This window comes from Centroberyx gerrardi, chromosome 9, assembly GCF_048128805.1.
Source record: "Centroberyx gerrardi isolate f3 chromosome 9, fCenGer3.hap1.cur.20231027, whole genome shotgun sequence".
NCBI lineage: Eukaryota > Metazoa > Chordata > Actinopteri > Beryciformes > Berycidae > Centroberyx > Centroberyx gerrardi.
This window is the reverse complement of record NC_136005.1, coordinates 4,723,145-4,740,526: the sequence shown is the minus strand read 5'-3', so window position 1 is coordinate 4,740,526 and position 17,382 is coordinate 4,723,145. Positions and strand designations below refer to the sequence as shown.

Sequence of the window (17,382 nt, the reverse complement as noted above, 5' to 3'; positions counted from 1 at the left end):
GAGGGAATACAAAAACACACAGACTCACAGGAATACATGGACATGAAAGGGAGAAGCCTTCTGCGTCTGGAGGATCCAAAGAATGGAAATATTTCTGTTCTCCTTCCAGCTGAAGGGAAGGTTTTCCTGTGAAATCCAGGGAAAGCTTGACAGCTCTTCCGACGGAGCCCATTTCAACTGGTAGAGAGCAGAATGGATGAAAAAATACCAAGAGCAGCGAGTCATTGTGGCAGCGAGAAGGAACAGGACGAATAGTCGCAGTCAACAATTCAAACACAATTTTCACTGAATGAATTGTGAATAGGAAACAGAAAGGCGCCGCATCCCCACATTCCACAGTCGTTTATTTTTTTTTGCATGGGATTCCTGTAGTGGGATGCCCCCGTTTTCTGTCGCTTCATAGGGTTTCAGAAGACAATTCAGGGAGGGAAATATGGGTGAAGTTCAGGACGTCAGGGATTTTAAAAAGACCTTCGTTGCTCCAGCAATAAAGTCCTTCGACCACTATGACTTCTCCCGAGCCAAGATCTGTTGCAGCCTCACATGGCTCGTGGCCAAAGCTTATGGGACAGGTAGGTGGTTTTACTGTGCCTGCATAGTTCTCTGCACAATGCATGCATATTCATTAGATTTATTTTGCTAAATTATGTCTGTCAGCATTTTATGAGAATTGATGATAACTACGTATAATCCTTTAATAAATATCAGAAGGATACTATACATATGACAGCAAAACTATAAATCCTTAAAGGAATATTATAGATATACCATAGGTGATAAAAATACCATTAAGTTCGCCCTTCACCTGAGACACACTACAAGTCCCTATAGGAATACTATAGGAATATCAGAGATTTTCTGTTAGGTTAAGATGTTTTTGATTCTCAAACAGTATTGATTGTAGTTATTTCCCATTGCGGAGCATCTATATGAATAGCCTATTGGAAAGACAATAGATATGTCCCAACGGGAAAGATAAAACCAATTTCCTGTGGTGGATCTCAGTGATCAATAAATATGTCTTCCTCCGTGATGGGATGGGAGCCGTTCAGTGTAAACAAGGAGGTGTGAAGGACTGTCCCAGGTGATCTCACCTTCAAAACACACTGCATCCCTGTCAGGCTTAGAAAAGGGGCAAATCACATGTGGGGCTTTTGTGTCTGCAGGGTATAACATACACAGGGCTTATCATTATATTTGCCTTAGTAGCAGTGATGTAGTGGTAAATAAAAAAGGTGGATAAGCTATAACCTCCAGTCACCACCAATGCAGAGAAAAATCATTTAGACCTATTTTCAGAAAGGTATTACTCTATTTTTTCCTGTAAAAGGCCTGATATCCTCATATAGCTTACATCACTTTGATACTATTTCCTCAGATGTAAACTCTGCATATATCATAAATGTTTATGCCAGTCTAAACCTGTTTAGTAGTCATAAAAATGTTATAACATGGCTGTCCAGTCCACTCCTGTCTATGGGTCAAACAAGTGTAGTGCTGTATATGAAATACCTGGTAGGACTTTAATCAGTCTTTGCTGTATATCATCAGCTCACTGAAATCTTTTTTGGTCAAACTGGATGGATTTGCATGTTTAGGCATTAAAGGGGCATTAAGTCATCTCTGATCATTATCGACCTCTATTGGTGACCAGTAGGAATTACAGCAACCCTCCTGTCCCCATGAGTTACAGTGGCCTGTGATTGACACAAACAACAAAGTCACATTTTCACAGTAGAGAGGAGAAACCTAGCTAATTAGAACAGAGACCAACAGAAACATCCAGTGAAGAGGTAATATATCACCATGTAAAATACTGGAACAATAATACTGCTTTGTCATTTGCTTTTTGGCTAATGAGGCTTTTTTAGCTCTCGTTGCTGAAATGTCTTGCAGTGCCGGTCGCTTGCTTGTAGCACCGTCCCCCACTGAGCCGGAAAGTGAGTTTTGAAAACGAGAAATGAAATCTCAGCACCTGGCCGAGTAATTGTCGAGTTACATCAGTAATCCCATCAACCCCCTGCGGATATATTATGATAATTCTGTGCCATGTGACAGTAAATATCATATTTATTGCCCTTTAATTAGCTAACATCGTTATCTAGGGCAACATGCCATGGTAGATCAGGTGGGGATTCAGTGTTTTTCTCAGAGACACTTGAACAGGACACATGGCTGTTGATGGACACGTTGGCTTCTGTGGGGATCAAACCTATGACCCTCCAGTTACAGGACGGTCTCTTAATCCTCTAGGCCTCCCCCTGCCACACACAAGGCTTCTGCTGTAGACTGAAGATGACATTAGAGCAGATGAGGTGACAGAACAGAGAGGAGGAACAAGGTGGCTTCCCTGGACTGAAATCTTTAATGTGGAAAAACTTGTATGATTGGCATCATGCTTCCACCAGGCACCAGGCCCTACAGCTATAATTAGAGCTGGAACGCACCCTCTCCTGGCCAAAAGAAATTAAAAAACACTCACCCACATTCCCTGCAAATGATTGAAAAGTACTTCACCACAATCTTGAATCTGAGCCTCTCCCTTCAGGTTGTAGCTTTAGGCAACCATTACACAGATTGAAGTTCTAATTTATCCCACAAACAGTGAACTTGTTAAACTGCAACAGATAAACTCCCCACTCACACAGTTTCCTGCTTTTTCCATTGTTTCATTTTAATCTGTCCTGCATGTGTCTTGCGTTGTGAGTGTGTATTGTGTTGATGCCTCGCTGCAAACCAAATTTCCCATTAGGGACAATAAAATATTGAAGTCTCTATTGAAGAGTCTATGCTGCAGCAGCCTCTAGCTCAAGGAGGCTGATACCTGTGTCACACTGAGGCTGCTGTGGCTTTCTACCAAACTTTATGTTTCCCAAAAGCAACTTGAGACTTAGGACACGTTCATGCATCTGAACGTGTCCCGATTCAGATTTTTTTCTCTCAATTGGTGACACAGATCTGATGTTTTCTAATCATTGTGAACATTTGCAATTTTCATTTTGATCTGGATCACATTGATATTTGGTACAAAATCGGATCCAGAGGCATGTGACTTACGTGCAACTTGTATTTGAACGCTCAAATTAGAATTTGTCAGCATTGCCATGACAATAAGTAAATCTTACATCATTCACCTGAGACAGTTGTCATACTTTTGGCAGTTCGGCTGAGCCAACATTAGCATGGAGGACATAAGACAAAAGTCAAATAGCTGACTTGATTGGTATTTGGGGAGACGCCTCAATTCAGTCGAAACTCAAAGACACATGTAACTGAAATGTGTTGGAAACAAGCAGAAGTGTAGGTACACAAATGGTTGTGACGTCTTTTGTTATTGTTACTCTGCACACGTCTTTCTGACATCGCTGTCAATTCTTATTGGTATCAGATATGGGTTACATCCTAGAATAGATACGAACAGTCATCCACAAAAATAGAAATGAGCAGCAATTCGGAACTGAGCATGAAGGCCTGCGGTGTGAACATAACCTAAGTTAATCTTTGTTCCAGTCACTTACACTGAAGTAAAAATGAACTTGGTGTGAAGCCGAGTTTTGGAAGCCCGGAGCCCAGGAGTTCGTAGCTGAGGCAGATCGCTTTGCCAGAGGCCACAGAAGTCGTACGCTCAGCTTACTCATGCAAGAGAGATAATTAACCGGGTTTCAGTGGGTTTTGAAAGTGTGAGTGGGTGCTATAAAATATTCAGCATTTATGTACTTGTGCCTCTCGCAGTCACGTTGGCACCATTTTTATCTTCCAGTATCAGGATTTTACAGTTTGTCTGCACAGTCTCCCCTCAGAACCAGAATCACTTTGTTCACCAAGTAAAATAAACCGCGAGGGAGAATTTGTCTTGACATCACCGGTACAAACAGATACACACAGTAACACAGTAACACAGTGAATCCATCTGTACAATGAATGCAAAAATAAATGAGCTATCAGGCTTCAGGTGTGAGCCGTGTTACAGCTGAGGTGAAGCCAAAGACGATTTGTCTATTCTTTCCCTTCTGTTCTATTCTATTCCATTCATTGTTTATTGTTTATTCAGATCCCTATTAGTTATTGCCATGGTAACAGACATTCTTCCCAAGGTCAACAAGGAAAATTAACAATGATGCAACTTAAAATATACAAATAAAGTACAAATACAGATTACGATTATCTACTTAGTCTTCATTTGGTTTTAAACACATCACCGCTGGGTTTAAGTAATACGGCTCAGTTGGTCTGTCTGAATATTACAGACAGCGTAAGTCTGTGTGCAGACAAAATGACGTGCCGCTGCTGTAGCCAGAAAGCAGATTATTCCTCACCACTCGTTGTAATAGCCCAGAATACATGAGATCCTCCGTGTATTTTCAATCAGGACTGAATGAAATGGGCTGATTCCAAAAATATAGCCCTCCAGAGAGAGAAACGAGGGAGGGAGAGAGGAAGAGAGAGTGGGCCGATCTCCAGAACCCGGCCTACGCTCCTCAGAATACTTCTGTATGCGTGTTCCCCGTTACAACAAGCCAGGAGTGCATGGAGAATACGAGGCTCCGGTCTGGTGAGAGATGCAAGCTATGCGGCAAATCCTCTGCTCTCGGGAAACGTTATCAAATATGATCAGACTTCACACACTGATAACAGATAATGATGCTTTGTTTTTTGTAGAAGCCACTATCCAAGTCTGGTTCATAAGCTGCAGCGCTACCTGGAGGATAGAGAGGCTCGCTTGTGACCAGAAGCCTGTTTGAATGCTGGGAACATCTGGGTGGGGAAAGTGAATCAGAAATACTCTGCATTCCCATATATTTAAGATGCCTTTAAGCAAGGCACTAAATTCCAAACAGCTGAACTGTGGAACAGTGTGAATATGAAGCAGGGTGTTGCTGCAAAAGATACAAACCAAAGATAAATAAACCTAATAAAACAGTTGAATGTTACGTAAGAGATAGACTTATAGTATAGTATTTGGTCAAATGTGAATCTGATCAAATGAGTCTCTGTATGTTGAGGTAGGGGCTCACTCTCATGGATGAAAGATGGAAAACAAGTGGCTCTAGGGCTGCTGTTCTGTGACCTCTGACCTCCCTGTGAGGCGAGCAAGAGAAAAGATGAATCTCCCTACAGGAATCAGTAAAATACCAAATGAAACTGAATGTGAAACTTACAGGAATAGAATACAGGTGCTAGTACTGCTGTTACATCCCTTATTTCCATTCCATAATAACACAGATGATCTGTAGATGAACTTGTTGATAAGGTAGTGTGGTCAGTGTGAGCAGGTGATTCAGTGACAGTGTGTGTGTGTGTGTGTGTGTGTGTTGGAGGATGGGAGTGTGTAGCAGTCAATGTGGTTGACCACGCACCACACTCTCCGCACACACACTCATTCAAATTTACGCCCATTCTCCTGCCTAGTGGTGTGCTGTGCGGGTGTGTGTTAGTGGTTTCACACAGCAGCAGCAGCAGCATGCACAGTCTCGTTTGAAGCCAATTAATTGTGATTACATTGTTTTATCTGGGGTGGGAAAACAAGGTCTTGCATTATTTTGGCTCTCAGAGAAATTCGCTGTTCAACAGATATGCTTTCGGTCTTCCCCAAAGAAATGTAGCAAGGCATAAACAGCAAAGAAATCATAATGTTTTGAATTATTTGTGGTACTTTCAGTGGACTTGCTCGAGGTGATACACACACACACACACACAGCCACTCTCTCTTTGATGTGAGAGGGGTGTTCCCAGGGAGCTGAAGGCTGCGGAGATACAGACTAGATGAATCGATCGGGTTCCACTCCTGCTGCAGTTGCTATAGCAACGGCGAGGTCTATCCACACATCTCCATGTCGAGATGCCACCTAAACACAGCGGTGAAAAATGAAGCAGGCTTGCCAAAGTCAGGGAATGACAGAGAATGCATGCACTGAGGGAGAAAAGAATCAGCAATAAAGCCGAACCACATTGCAGATTTAGAACAGAGCTGCCATCACCATGCATCAGCTAGTCTTCAACTTCTGTTTCTGCCCCACTCCTCATTTATTTATTCCTTAGTCTTGTCAAAGTATCTCCCTCTTCATTCATGAGAAATGGGACAAAGGCAACAAGCAGTTCTACTTCTTAATAATTTCGACTGGATAGTTCCTGTCTTCTGATGCGAATTGAAAACTCTCCTCCCATCTCTCCTACATTCCTCTTCCACTTTCTCCTTTCTTGTTTTCTACCTCACACTTATTTCTTTCCCCTGCACTTCTCTATTATACACTCTAGGGTCATAGGAATGTTTCACGCTCTACCCATTGAACAATACTGGTGCAGATGTACAATCTTGAATCCCTCTTTCTCCCCGCCACCATACAGACAGCGTCCCAGCAGACCTGAGGGACCCCTTCTACACCGACCAGTACGACCAGGAGCACCTGAAGCCGCCGGTGACGAGCCTCCTCCTGTCTGCAGACCTGTACTGCAGGGCCGGCAGCCTCATCCTGAAGAGCGACGCCGCCAAGCCGCTGCTGGGCCACGACGCCGTCATCCAGGCTCTGGCCCAGCGGGGACTCTACGTCACCGACCAGGAGCGACTCGTCACCGAGAGGGACCTGCGCAAGAGGCCTCTCCAGATGGTAAGAGACTGGGGGAAGTTTGTGGGCTGGCTGTTAGGAATGAAACATGACTTATTATACATTTGGACATATTTCTTTATCCATAATTTTGCTTTTCAATACTTGAGACAATAAAACTCTCCCTCCCCGCCTCAGTTGGTCAAGTTCCCGCCCCAACACCTGTCACTCATCTTGATGAGCTGTCTACCTTGAAATGGCATCTAGTTCAAGTTCAAATTCATTTACTTCTATTGCCCTTTATCACAAGCAAAGGACTTTACAGAGAATGGGCCTAACTAGATCGAACTAATCCACAATCAATCGTAGAACAGAATGATGTAAGACAAACACAAGTGGCATCCGTGAAGCCTCCACAGGTGTTGAAGAAGCAGATGGCGAACACCCAAAGCCAGTGGTATACGCCCCAAAATGTCACTATCGTCACTGAAAAGCCAATTTCAATTTCAATTAGGGATTTAGGCATGAACACACATGTCAAAAAAGCTGCATATTACAGCTTTAAAAGTGAGGTGCCAAGCCTTAGAATGTACCTGGGTTGAATATGATGAAAAGACTTTTGACGATGTGCAACCTGATTTATAGGCCAGGGAGAATTAGAGAATTAGTCATTTAGGCGGCTTTCTCAAACCTTTGCCTCTGAGGAAAAACCCTGCAGCCTCTTGTGATTTGGACATTGCTGTAGTCAAAATTACAATTTCGATTGTTTTTGTTGGTTATCGCCATCTTCGTTTAGGTTTTTGTTTCGGTGAATAAACGCACCTTTTTTGGCTTCCCCTACCCTGGGTCTTTCCATATCCTAGTCTTGCTGACTTAGGCTGACCACTAGGCGGAAGTTAATGTTGTTCTCTGTCTCTCCAGCTGTCATTAATCATCTCAGTGAGAAAAAGTCCCATACTGTCGGTTTCTTATTATTGGCAGGAACCTGAACGGTGGGGTTCCTGAGAATTGCTGGACAGTGTCATGCCATTTCATTTTAGGACTCTCTCTCATGAGCAGAGTGGGAAGCAGGGTGTGACATCACCACCGGCCACCGGCCAAATTAACACCCAATTATCACCAGCCACCAGCCGCAGGGTGTGACTGATAAGTCCGTCCACTCTACCAGCCACTTTGGCCGGCAACCAACCATCGTCCAGAAGTCCTTTTGTATTCTGGCTGGTAAAATAATCAGAGGCCAGTTCATTTTGGGATTTACCAGCCACTGTGGCTTGTAGACAAAACACAGTTAACTGTTTTGTGAGCATCAGGTTATTATTATGTCATGGCGGTCATCACCATCTAGGCAATTATCCAACTCTCTATTTCAGTGTATTCCCAAGAGTCGTTGTGGAATTTGAACCCGGTCCGTCTGTCATCATCTTTGATTTTGTTTTGCTTTACAGCCTTCGTGACTTTCCTCTTTCCTCATTCCCTGAGGCCTGTTTCATGCTCATAACTCTCTCTTTCCTCATTCCCTCTCTCCTGTCTTTTAACATTTTTTGAAGAGGCAAGTTTACTAGGAACACAGCTGCAGGAAGAGGAAAGGTTACACACATTCACATACTCACACGCTTGTACACCACAAATACAATGGCATCGGCTTGCTAGAATGTAAAAAATATAATAGCTTGTGAAATTGTGATGGTCAAGCCGTCTCATTTGTGATTACTACAGCAGAATAAAATGGAGCTGATATCGCAGTTCATTTTTCTGCCCCACAATACGTATTGTCACATTTTTATATTGTGATATATTGAATTTCGATATATTGTCCCATCCCTGAGTATTACTCATTGACTTCACCCACACAGATTTCGCGAGCCTGTCTGGGGATTCAAACCGGTTCTTGTGACGAGCTCACTTTTCAGACCTTCAGGCTCCCGCTGCCCCGTGTCTTCCTGTCATCTCTCTCCATCTTGGTAGCTCATCTGTGTCCTTCTGTGTCGGAGCTCAGCTCAGCACAGAGGTGACTTCGCAGGCCGCCTATTGAGCGAGAGTGAGGGATCCTCATTATTTCCAGTCGATGTCTCAATAGGAGGCTTTTATTGCTTGAGTGAACTGCAATTGAGAAATGATTAGCACACAGTGTGCCGCTATGCCTGCAGTCTGTTTGAAGAGTCTCGCTGGTTTTAATTTCTTGATGATGCTAATTTAAAAGTTATTTAAAGTTTTGTTGGGATTTACACTTACATACAAGTAAAAAGTCTTGTCTCATCTCACAAATAAAATCACATTCAAATCATATCATTTAAATTTATATAAAGTGGAATTTGATGCTGATTTTTCTTATGTAAGCGTTTCTGTTTGGCGCTTTGGAATACATGAGTCAGCTTTTTTGATGCTAAAGCCTGACTATAAGCCCATACAGGCAGTTTAGGAGCCATGTTATTAGGCGAATTAACATTGTACTACACTCCAGAAACTAGCAGTGATTTTTCATAAGCCTAGCTTGCTGCCTCTTTCTCATATCTGCGTTGTGCATGCATGTGTGATATGTGTGTATGTCTATGTGTGTTTGTGCTCATGTGTGTACATGTGTGTGTCCATGCATTCTCTAGCATTTTAACCCAGCAGCACCCACAGCTAGTGCCGTGAACCTGAGGGATTCTGATGGATTACTGTCTGTCAGGGGGATTACTTTTTTTTTTTAAACTTTTTTTCCTCAACATTTCCAACTTACAGTAGTTTCTACATTCTTTACAAAACATTTTGACATTTGGAGTTGAATGAGGATTTTACTCTGAAGGGTTTTGCCAGAGAGCGACATTGTTTCTGTGTTAGCGTGTTCGTCGCAAATGTGAAAGAGACCTGGCAGAGGAGTGTGAAACTCCTCCTTCCATTTTTACTTCCCTCTCTCCTTCTATCCTCTATCCCTCCTTTCCTCCCTCCCTCTTATCTTAAGTAAGTAAAATTGTATTTATATAGCACATTTCCTACACAGGGAAACTCAATGTGCTTCACATAAAAGCAAGTTTTAAATAAGGAAAACAGTACAAATGGTACAAATACATATAGGCATATATACTGTATATACACATTCTCCCTGTCTTCCTTCCCCACTTCTCTCCCTCCTTCCTCCCTTCCCTTCCTCTACTCTCCTTCCCTCCTTCCCCTACTTCCTTTCTCCCATTCATTCTCCATACCTCTCCCCCCTCTATTATTTCTTCCCTGCCTCCTTCTCACCCTCCCTCCTTCTATCCTCCATCCTTCCTTCATCCATCCTCCTTCCCTCTCTCCCTCTATTCTTCCCACCCAGCCTCTCATCCATCCTCTTTCTATCCTTCTTTCCCTCTCACCTTCCCACCTCCTTCTCTGCCTCCTTCCCTCCTCCCTCCCTCAACCCCCCTGTGTCCCTCCCTCTTTCCCTCTCTCCATTCTTACTTCCCTCCTCCCTCCTTCTATCCTCTATCCCTCCTTCCATCCATCCTCCTTCCTTCCCTCCTTCCATCGTTTTCCTCCATTCCTCCTTCACTTCTTCCCTCCTTCCCACACACCCTTGCACTCTCTCTCCTTCCATTCCTCCTCAACACATCTGTCTCCCTCCCTCTTTCCCTCTACCTTCATTCCTCATTCTTTTCCTGACGCCTTCCCTTCCCTTCCATCCTCCATCCCTCCTCCCCCTACCTCCCTCCATCTTCCCGCCATCCATCTTCCTCCCCCTTGCTTTCATAATTATAGCAGCGTTGAAGGCTCACACGCAGATATTTCACACATTTTACAGATCAAAGTTGAATCATTACTGGCACTACATCAAGGCAGCACAATTAAAGACATCTTGATTCACTGTATATAGAAAGAAGTCTGCATCGTCGAGTTGTGATCAATGCTGAGGGTTTTACTCGTAGTAACAGATGAAAGCTGTTAGATGGAGATTTCTCACAATTTGCCTTGAATCAACTGAATGGGATTAACGAAAACGACTGATATCGTTCGCTATCAGGACGTTACTATGAGACGCACAGTTTATGCGTACTGAGCGTTGCGTGCCTGCTGCAGCAAATGAAATGTCAGCTCAGGAGGCGGGTCGTCTATTATTTAAGACGAAGACTTTTTTTTTTCCCCAAGATTCAAGGTTGACGAGTCGATCGGGACAAGCTGTCCGGGTGGAGCTGTGCGTGGGGGCGGGACATCTGCAGGGGGGGAGGAGGGAGATTTACTGAAAAGACATCGGGGTGGACATTGTGTGGCAGGGTGGTCTAATGGTTTGAAAGACTGTCTTATAACATAAATGTCACAGGTTTGATTCCTGCAGCTGCCACAGTCTCCTTGAGCAAGACACTGAGCACCTACCTGCTGCACTCAGCTAAATGCAGTGAAATGTAATAAAATGCTGTTGCATGACATTTTAAGCAGAGAGAAGGATTTTCTTTACGCCAGCAGTTTGGATCAGTTATCGGAAATTTTCAGAATAAGCAACTTGAGGATATGTTTTTTAGGATGATGTTTGAGATGGTTTTGAGCAGGTCAGAATCCACAGCAGTTTTCAGTGCTGCTGATGTCTGCTCAGAGTATGTTTTCGCACGAGTTGCGATGTCTTACATAAGGACATATGTCATGTTTGAGCACATTTAGTCACATTTTCACCAGGCTGGCAAATCAGCTCTCTCTGCATTGCAGTCTCTCTCTCTCTCTCTTTGTCACTTTTCTGCCCCCTCATCCTTCTTTCTTTGGCTCTGTGATGGATTCACACATGTGAAGACGCAGGATCCAAATTGCAGTTGCCGCCCACCCAGTCGCCTACACACATTCTGTATTGCTGACACTCTCCCCCACCTGTAGTGCTCACAGAGAGAGAGAGAGATGTGGAGGTGGGCGGAGGATCTGGAAATATTATTATAGCATTGCACATTATAGCCCACATGAGGCGCGGATGTGAGCATGATGATAGCTAAGTCATTACCAAAAGGCTTTAATTGCTGACATTGATGTACTATGTTGTCATTTTGGGTTCTTTTCAACAGGGCTGGGTGTCAGCACTGATTCGATTCACAATGTTTTGATTCGATATCGATTCGTTTCAATATCGATTCAATTAGGGGTACTTCAATTGCAATACCAATACTGGTTAGGTATGAAAGAAATGATCGTAGAATTAATGCTGTGAACTGCACAGGCACCTTCTATAATATGGTGCATTACTAAAAATGTTAATGTTTAACATTGACAGTTGGAGGAGGGGAGGCCCACTACAAATAACGTTAATAACTGAAATAAGACATAAATTAAAAGATCGATCTCTGGATTTTAAGAATTGATATCAGATTGTCCGAATAAAAATAGCAATTAATTAGATAATCAATATTTTTACCCGGCCTCACTTTTCAAAGTGGCGGTACACGGTACAAAGCTTTGTACAGGGTGACTCAATGGAAATTCTGGGATACATTACTGTTTTCCAATGAAGAATTAATCTCCAAAAAACATAATCAACAATCACAATTATAACAATTAAATGAATAAATAAAATGTGCCAAGTAAACACATTTCATTGCATGTTTTCCAGACTTATCCGATATTTAATAAAAGGCCAATAACGGCTCGATATATGGACAAACCAATATAAAACCAATCTAACCCTAGAACCATGGAGAAGTTATGCTGAGGAGTGTGAAAAACACCTCTGCCATCCCCCAAGGTCCATTTTGCGGTTGTGAGATCATTTGTCTCTTGTGGTCTGATGCATAATAGATGATGGCTGTTTGTGTGTTTATTGAAAGCAGGGAATAGACAAAAGCATGGCGGTCTAGATGATGGCCTTAAATGAATTGTGTGTGTGTGTGTGTGTGTGTGCGCACAGCCCTGAGTGTGTGGGTACAGACTATAGGTGGTTAATGGAACCGGTGCTTTGCATTCAGGAGTCTTTAATGCCGAGATAAAGGTAGAAGAAGGGAGAAAGATGACAGAGAGACTGAAGAACTCTCGTTTTCCACAGAAGAGTTTATTACCAAAATGCTACATGATACATTTTGGCGGAAAAAAATCATAACCTGAAGTCTGTTTAAGTGTCAGTTTTCTCAGTGAAGGACTCAAGTTACCAGAATTTGATTTAATTTTGTGCTTTCAGTACTTTTTAGTGGATTATTGGATCTCTAACCCTCTGGAACAAAACTCCCCATGTAAATTTAACCCGAAGGAAGAACTGGATCACACAAACAGAGTATCAGCTTCTTTATCAAGGTGCATAGTGCTTCCACAGGATAACAATGGGGATGTATTGTAGATATAAATGTCCAAAAATATGTATGTCTAGATTTATCTTGGAACAAAACTCCCAGCTTCTTTGACCATCGTCGATGTTCTTCCAAACCATGTTATTCAAAAACTCAGCCTTGACTGTCATATCTTTAATATTTAATAAGGCTGAGGTAAATAGGTCACGTTCCTGCCAGCATATTATATTCTGTATAAATCAGACTCTTATACGTCTTCCCCGCTCTCGTGCTATCACAGGAGTGGTAGGCACAGGACCTTATATGGTTTCTGAGCTGCTGTACAGCAGTTGGATATATGGGGGCAGAGGTGTGTGTGTGACAGGGAGTGTATGTCATAAGAGCCATAAAACAGGCAGGTTTATAGTCGCACTAATGTAAGAGAATGCTTTCAAATCCCACATTAATGGCAAATGCATGGTTAACGTTTATGAGAAGGGATTTATTTTGTAGCTTTGATTGGAGCCTTGCTGCTTTAGAGTGAAAGAAATAAAACACCAAACCTAGCTCCTAGAGTCATTTTATGCAAAAATGTGGATGTTTTATTGTTAAAGTTAGTGTGATTCTTCACAGCCATGGCAAATAAATTACCAACTACAGGAAACAATCCCAAAAAGCAAGCGTTTATGGGTAGAAGGAGACAGATGATGTCCCTCATGCCTGGAAAGCCTAGCAGAACAAAATGAAGTCTGGACTGATCATATTCAGTTATTTCCTCACATGTTCTTTCCTGGAATGAACACCAGAGAAGAAGCGTGCAGACAAAGTTATAGGAACTGGAATCAGATTTGTATTGACTCCCCTGCTGCCAAAACCTCTAACCTGGCAGGATGACGGTTCACCAAAACTCTGTCCAATAAACAAGCTGCTTGCGAGTCCGTGTGACTTTTGTTTACAAGCCTCGGTTTGGTTTTAATTGCAGTGTGAACCTAAACGAACCAAATACAAAAATGCAACAAAGTAAACTTTTCCACTCTGGTTTGGACCAAAGAAAACTGACTGTAGGTGTGATCGCACTCTTAGGCTTTCAACTGATGCTGCTGTAACAACTTACAGTGACTGGACAGGTGTTTGGTGTCTTGTTTAAGGACTCCTCCACTGGACACATGTGCTGCTGCAGGGATCAAAGCTGTGACCTTTCATCTGTGGGACGGTCTCTGTAAAGACTAGCCCACCCTGTTCCAGTTATCATGACAAATGGAAGCATCCTATTGTGTCGCCTGTTTGCACACTTGCTGAAAACAAAGTTGTTGACAATGAGCGAGGCAACGCAGCTGTTGGGCAAAATGGTTGCTTCTTGATGGCAAATGGAGTGTGCAGCATAATACTGTGGGTAATTTCTGAAGCAAAGAGGGTAGGAAACAGCAGATGAACAGAGCAGCCTTCCACAAGTAACACTGATGAAGGGAAATAAATGGCCTGATGAGTAATTAGAGAAGAACAGGCTTAGTTCTTCTTAATAATTATATCTAGGTTGTTGGATCTTCTGAATAGCGATCTGTGGATAAAGACTTCAGGACAGCATTTAGAATCTAATACAATAGAATATAATGCAAAAGTAAAATACAAAACAACACAATTTAAAACATGAAGAGAAGAGAAGAAACTGGCATAAATTTAGCTTTGTACTACATCTTCTGGCGGCAGCATGTGGAGTTGGAACGCTGTAAGTAAACAGTTTAATCTGTCGGGTATCAGCATTTTCATTTTGCCTCATGGCATCGAGGCACCAGATGCAATCTTGATGGATCTGGAGAATTTGATGCAAATGGATGTTTCCCTAATCAGCTTTTTCTCTCTGCCTGCATGCCAAACCATTTAAGGACCACAAATACCAAAAATGGAAATAAGGCACTTTCATGATAGTTGTGATTCTATATTGTTGTTTGTGGATTCTAATTTGATTTCTCAAATGAATTCAATCAATCGATCAGCTGCGGTTGCGACATCTTCCTGGTTTCCTCATGAAGTCTAATGCTGTGTTCATGTCAAATGGGAACAAATTGGAACTACTTGGCGGTTAAACGCAAACCTTGGAAGTGTTCACACCGTTGAACTGGTTTGAAGCCGTCCAATTCTCTTTTCTGTTGAATTTGGTTGCTCTTTATGATCTTTTTGACATTTAACACTCATGCACTTGGTGAGTGATACATCTGAGTTCATGTTTTACAGTAAAACACTGTAATATCAACCACAAATGAAAAATCCAGCGAGTAGTTGTGTCAGAGTGTGATCATAAAATGACTACTGTGCTGAAAATCATTTGTTTTGATCATTTTACTTGAAATTAATCTATCATTCTTTACACTTGACTGCAGGTATTTCCTTGTTTGTGGAGTCCATCAGCAAAACCCAAGTTCACAATTAGTATTTGCCACCTGAAAGCTGACGGGAATGGTGTTTTCCAGTAGGAAGGCTGTATCTACCTCCTTTCCCATATGACATCTTTGATCTATGATGAGCAAGACAAGAAACCTTTTTCCTTCTGTAGGCAGCAGTAGCTTGATAATGCCACCTGACACTTTCATTGTTTTACCTGAAAATTAGATGTTTAGAATAGAACAGAACCTCCAAATGATGGTTGCTACCTGCCAAAGTGGTTGTTGGAGTTGACAAATTCACTAGCCGCAGCCTAATTTTACCAGCATATGGCTGGTGGCTGGTTTTAATTTCCCTCCCTGCTGAGATGGAGAGGTTTCTCATTTGAGCCACGCAGCGCCGGGCCTGAGTGTAAATATTGGCCCACTTCTCCCCTGTGGTGGAACACATCTATTTTTCCTGCGCTTGTATACAGTGATGAAGGCTCCATTTTACAGTAATACACATGCTATACGCTGTGTGTATTACTTCTAAATATGCTGTTAGCTTTACATTCATTTAGCCTCAGTGGCCCACAGCTGGAATAATGTAAATGAAGTGAAAACTCATCTGGCCTTAAAGTAGTCTCCATCTTTGTTGTTCAGCGCTCATTGCTGTGGTGTTTCTGTGTTGCACATCCCAGAGATCACCTGTCAATCAAACAGTGTGGGCGGAGCTTGGATTTTCTGCTGATGAAGTTTGAGTTTCTGTAGGTGGCGCTCTTTTCTTTGTCTGTTCAGCCATGGTGGCTATCGCTGCTCATGCTAACTACCCAGTTCTTCTTTTTATTTAAAATTTTTATTTAAAATGCATTCTCTGTGCAGCAGAGGATTTTTCCCTTGAAAGACCTACCAGAATACTTTCACATCTCACTTTAACGGCAGCTGAGTGCTAACAAAAATGTAAGGGGATTTAGTTACAGAATTAAAGTAGCTCTAATAGTATTTGACCCAGGTCTCCTGCTGAAGTGAAAGTGCAGGTGGTCTAATAAGTGAGGATCAGAATCAGAATGATTCAAATTTGCCAAGTGCAACAGGCGCACAAGAAAGTTGACCTGGTTAATTGGTGCTGACACATTACAAGACAGCTGGATAATGCAGGACTGACACACTAGGTGCAGGACAGAATGTAACAGGAGCTCACAGACAGGGCGCACTGTGTGACACTAGACTGAACATTCACACACTACAAGTACAAGTATACATGTATACATGATGGGCCATCACACCTTGTAGCAACCGATAATGTAATAACTGCTGGATAATATAATAGCTTATCAAAATGTAATAAAATGTCCGTCTAAATAGGTTGAAAATGTAGAAAACCTGTTAATATAATACATTGGTGGATAATGTAATAACATCATATTATTGCTATAACCAGTGCTTATGACTTCATATGGGGAGTAACATTTTTAACTGATGATGTAATAATAATGTTCGCCAATATTGTGATAACTTGAGCTGTTACAGTCTTCTTATTCTTACGACTCATCACATTATTAGCCTTTTTTTGGTACATTTTCTGTTTGTACTGTGGGAATTGAGCACGTTTGTCAAAGGTGTTGTTAGTTTCTATTTGAAAATCAATTAAAACATTTGAATAATAACCACGTTATTAGTCAATATTATTATTACGTCATCAGTTAAAAGTATGTCACACCCCTTATGAAGTCAGAATTTTAGAGGGACATTGTAATACATTTTAACAAGTTATTACATTGCATTATGCAGCAGTTAGTGCATTATCAGTTGCTATATTCCTAAATTGTAAAAAGAAGTAAATGTCATTTGTGATCATTGTAAGTAAATTTAAGCTCTTATGTTTTGGGGAAGGAGGATTTCCGCCCGCGTTGAGATGAATGAAAGTAAAGTATTAGTCTACATTCATTTTCATGTGCACCGAAATTCTCTGCATTATGTGTTGGATATGGCAAAACTGCTGCTACACATGGATTATATATCCATGTTAGCACTCGATAAAGAGTGCTTATTAATTTAGTTTTTAATTGATTCATCAATCCATGTATATAGGGGATGAATAGAGGTGAATGCACTTCTTCCTGCTCTCTCTCTCTCTCTCTCTCTCTCTCTCTCTGTCTCTGTCTCTCTCTCTCTCTCTCTCTCCCGCTGCCTTCCATCCCAACCCCTATTGAGCAGGCGCTGCGTTTCCATGGTTACACTCCAGCAGGCAGGGTGTGTGTGTGTGTGTGGGTGGGTGGGTGGGAGAGC

At 42.1% G+C, this 17,382-nt stretch overlaps 1 protein-coding gene across 1 annotated transcript in view; it reads left to right on the top strand.

The window, feature by feature from the left end:
- The first annotated feature begins 35 nt into the window (after positions 1 to 35).
- The window catches only part of camsap2a (calmodulin regulated spectrin-associated protein family, member 2a), a 77,266-nt gene continuing 59,919 nt past the window's right edge, over positions 36 to 17,382 (top strand). Inside the window, exons 1-2 of the mRNA XM_078285704.1 lie at positions 36 to 572; positions 6,346 to 6,605. Coding sequence (XP_078141830.1) covers positions 434 to 572; positions 6,346 to 6,605 — 399 coding nt within the window. The 5' untranslated portion in view covers positions 36 to 433. The remainder of the gene's footprint in view (positions 573 to 6,345; positions 6,606 to 17,382) is intronic.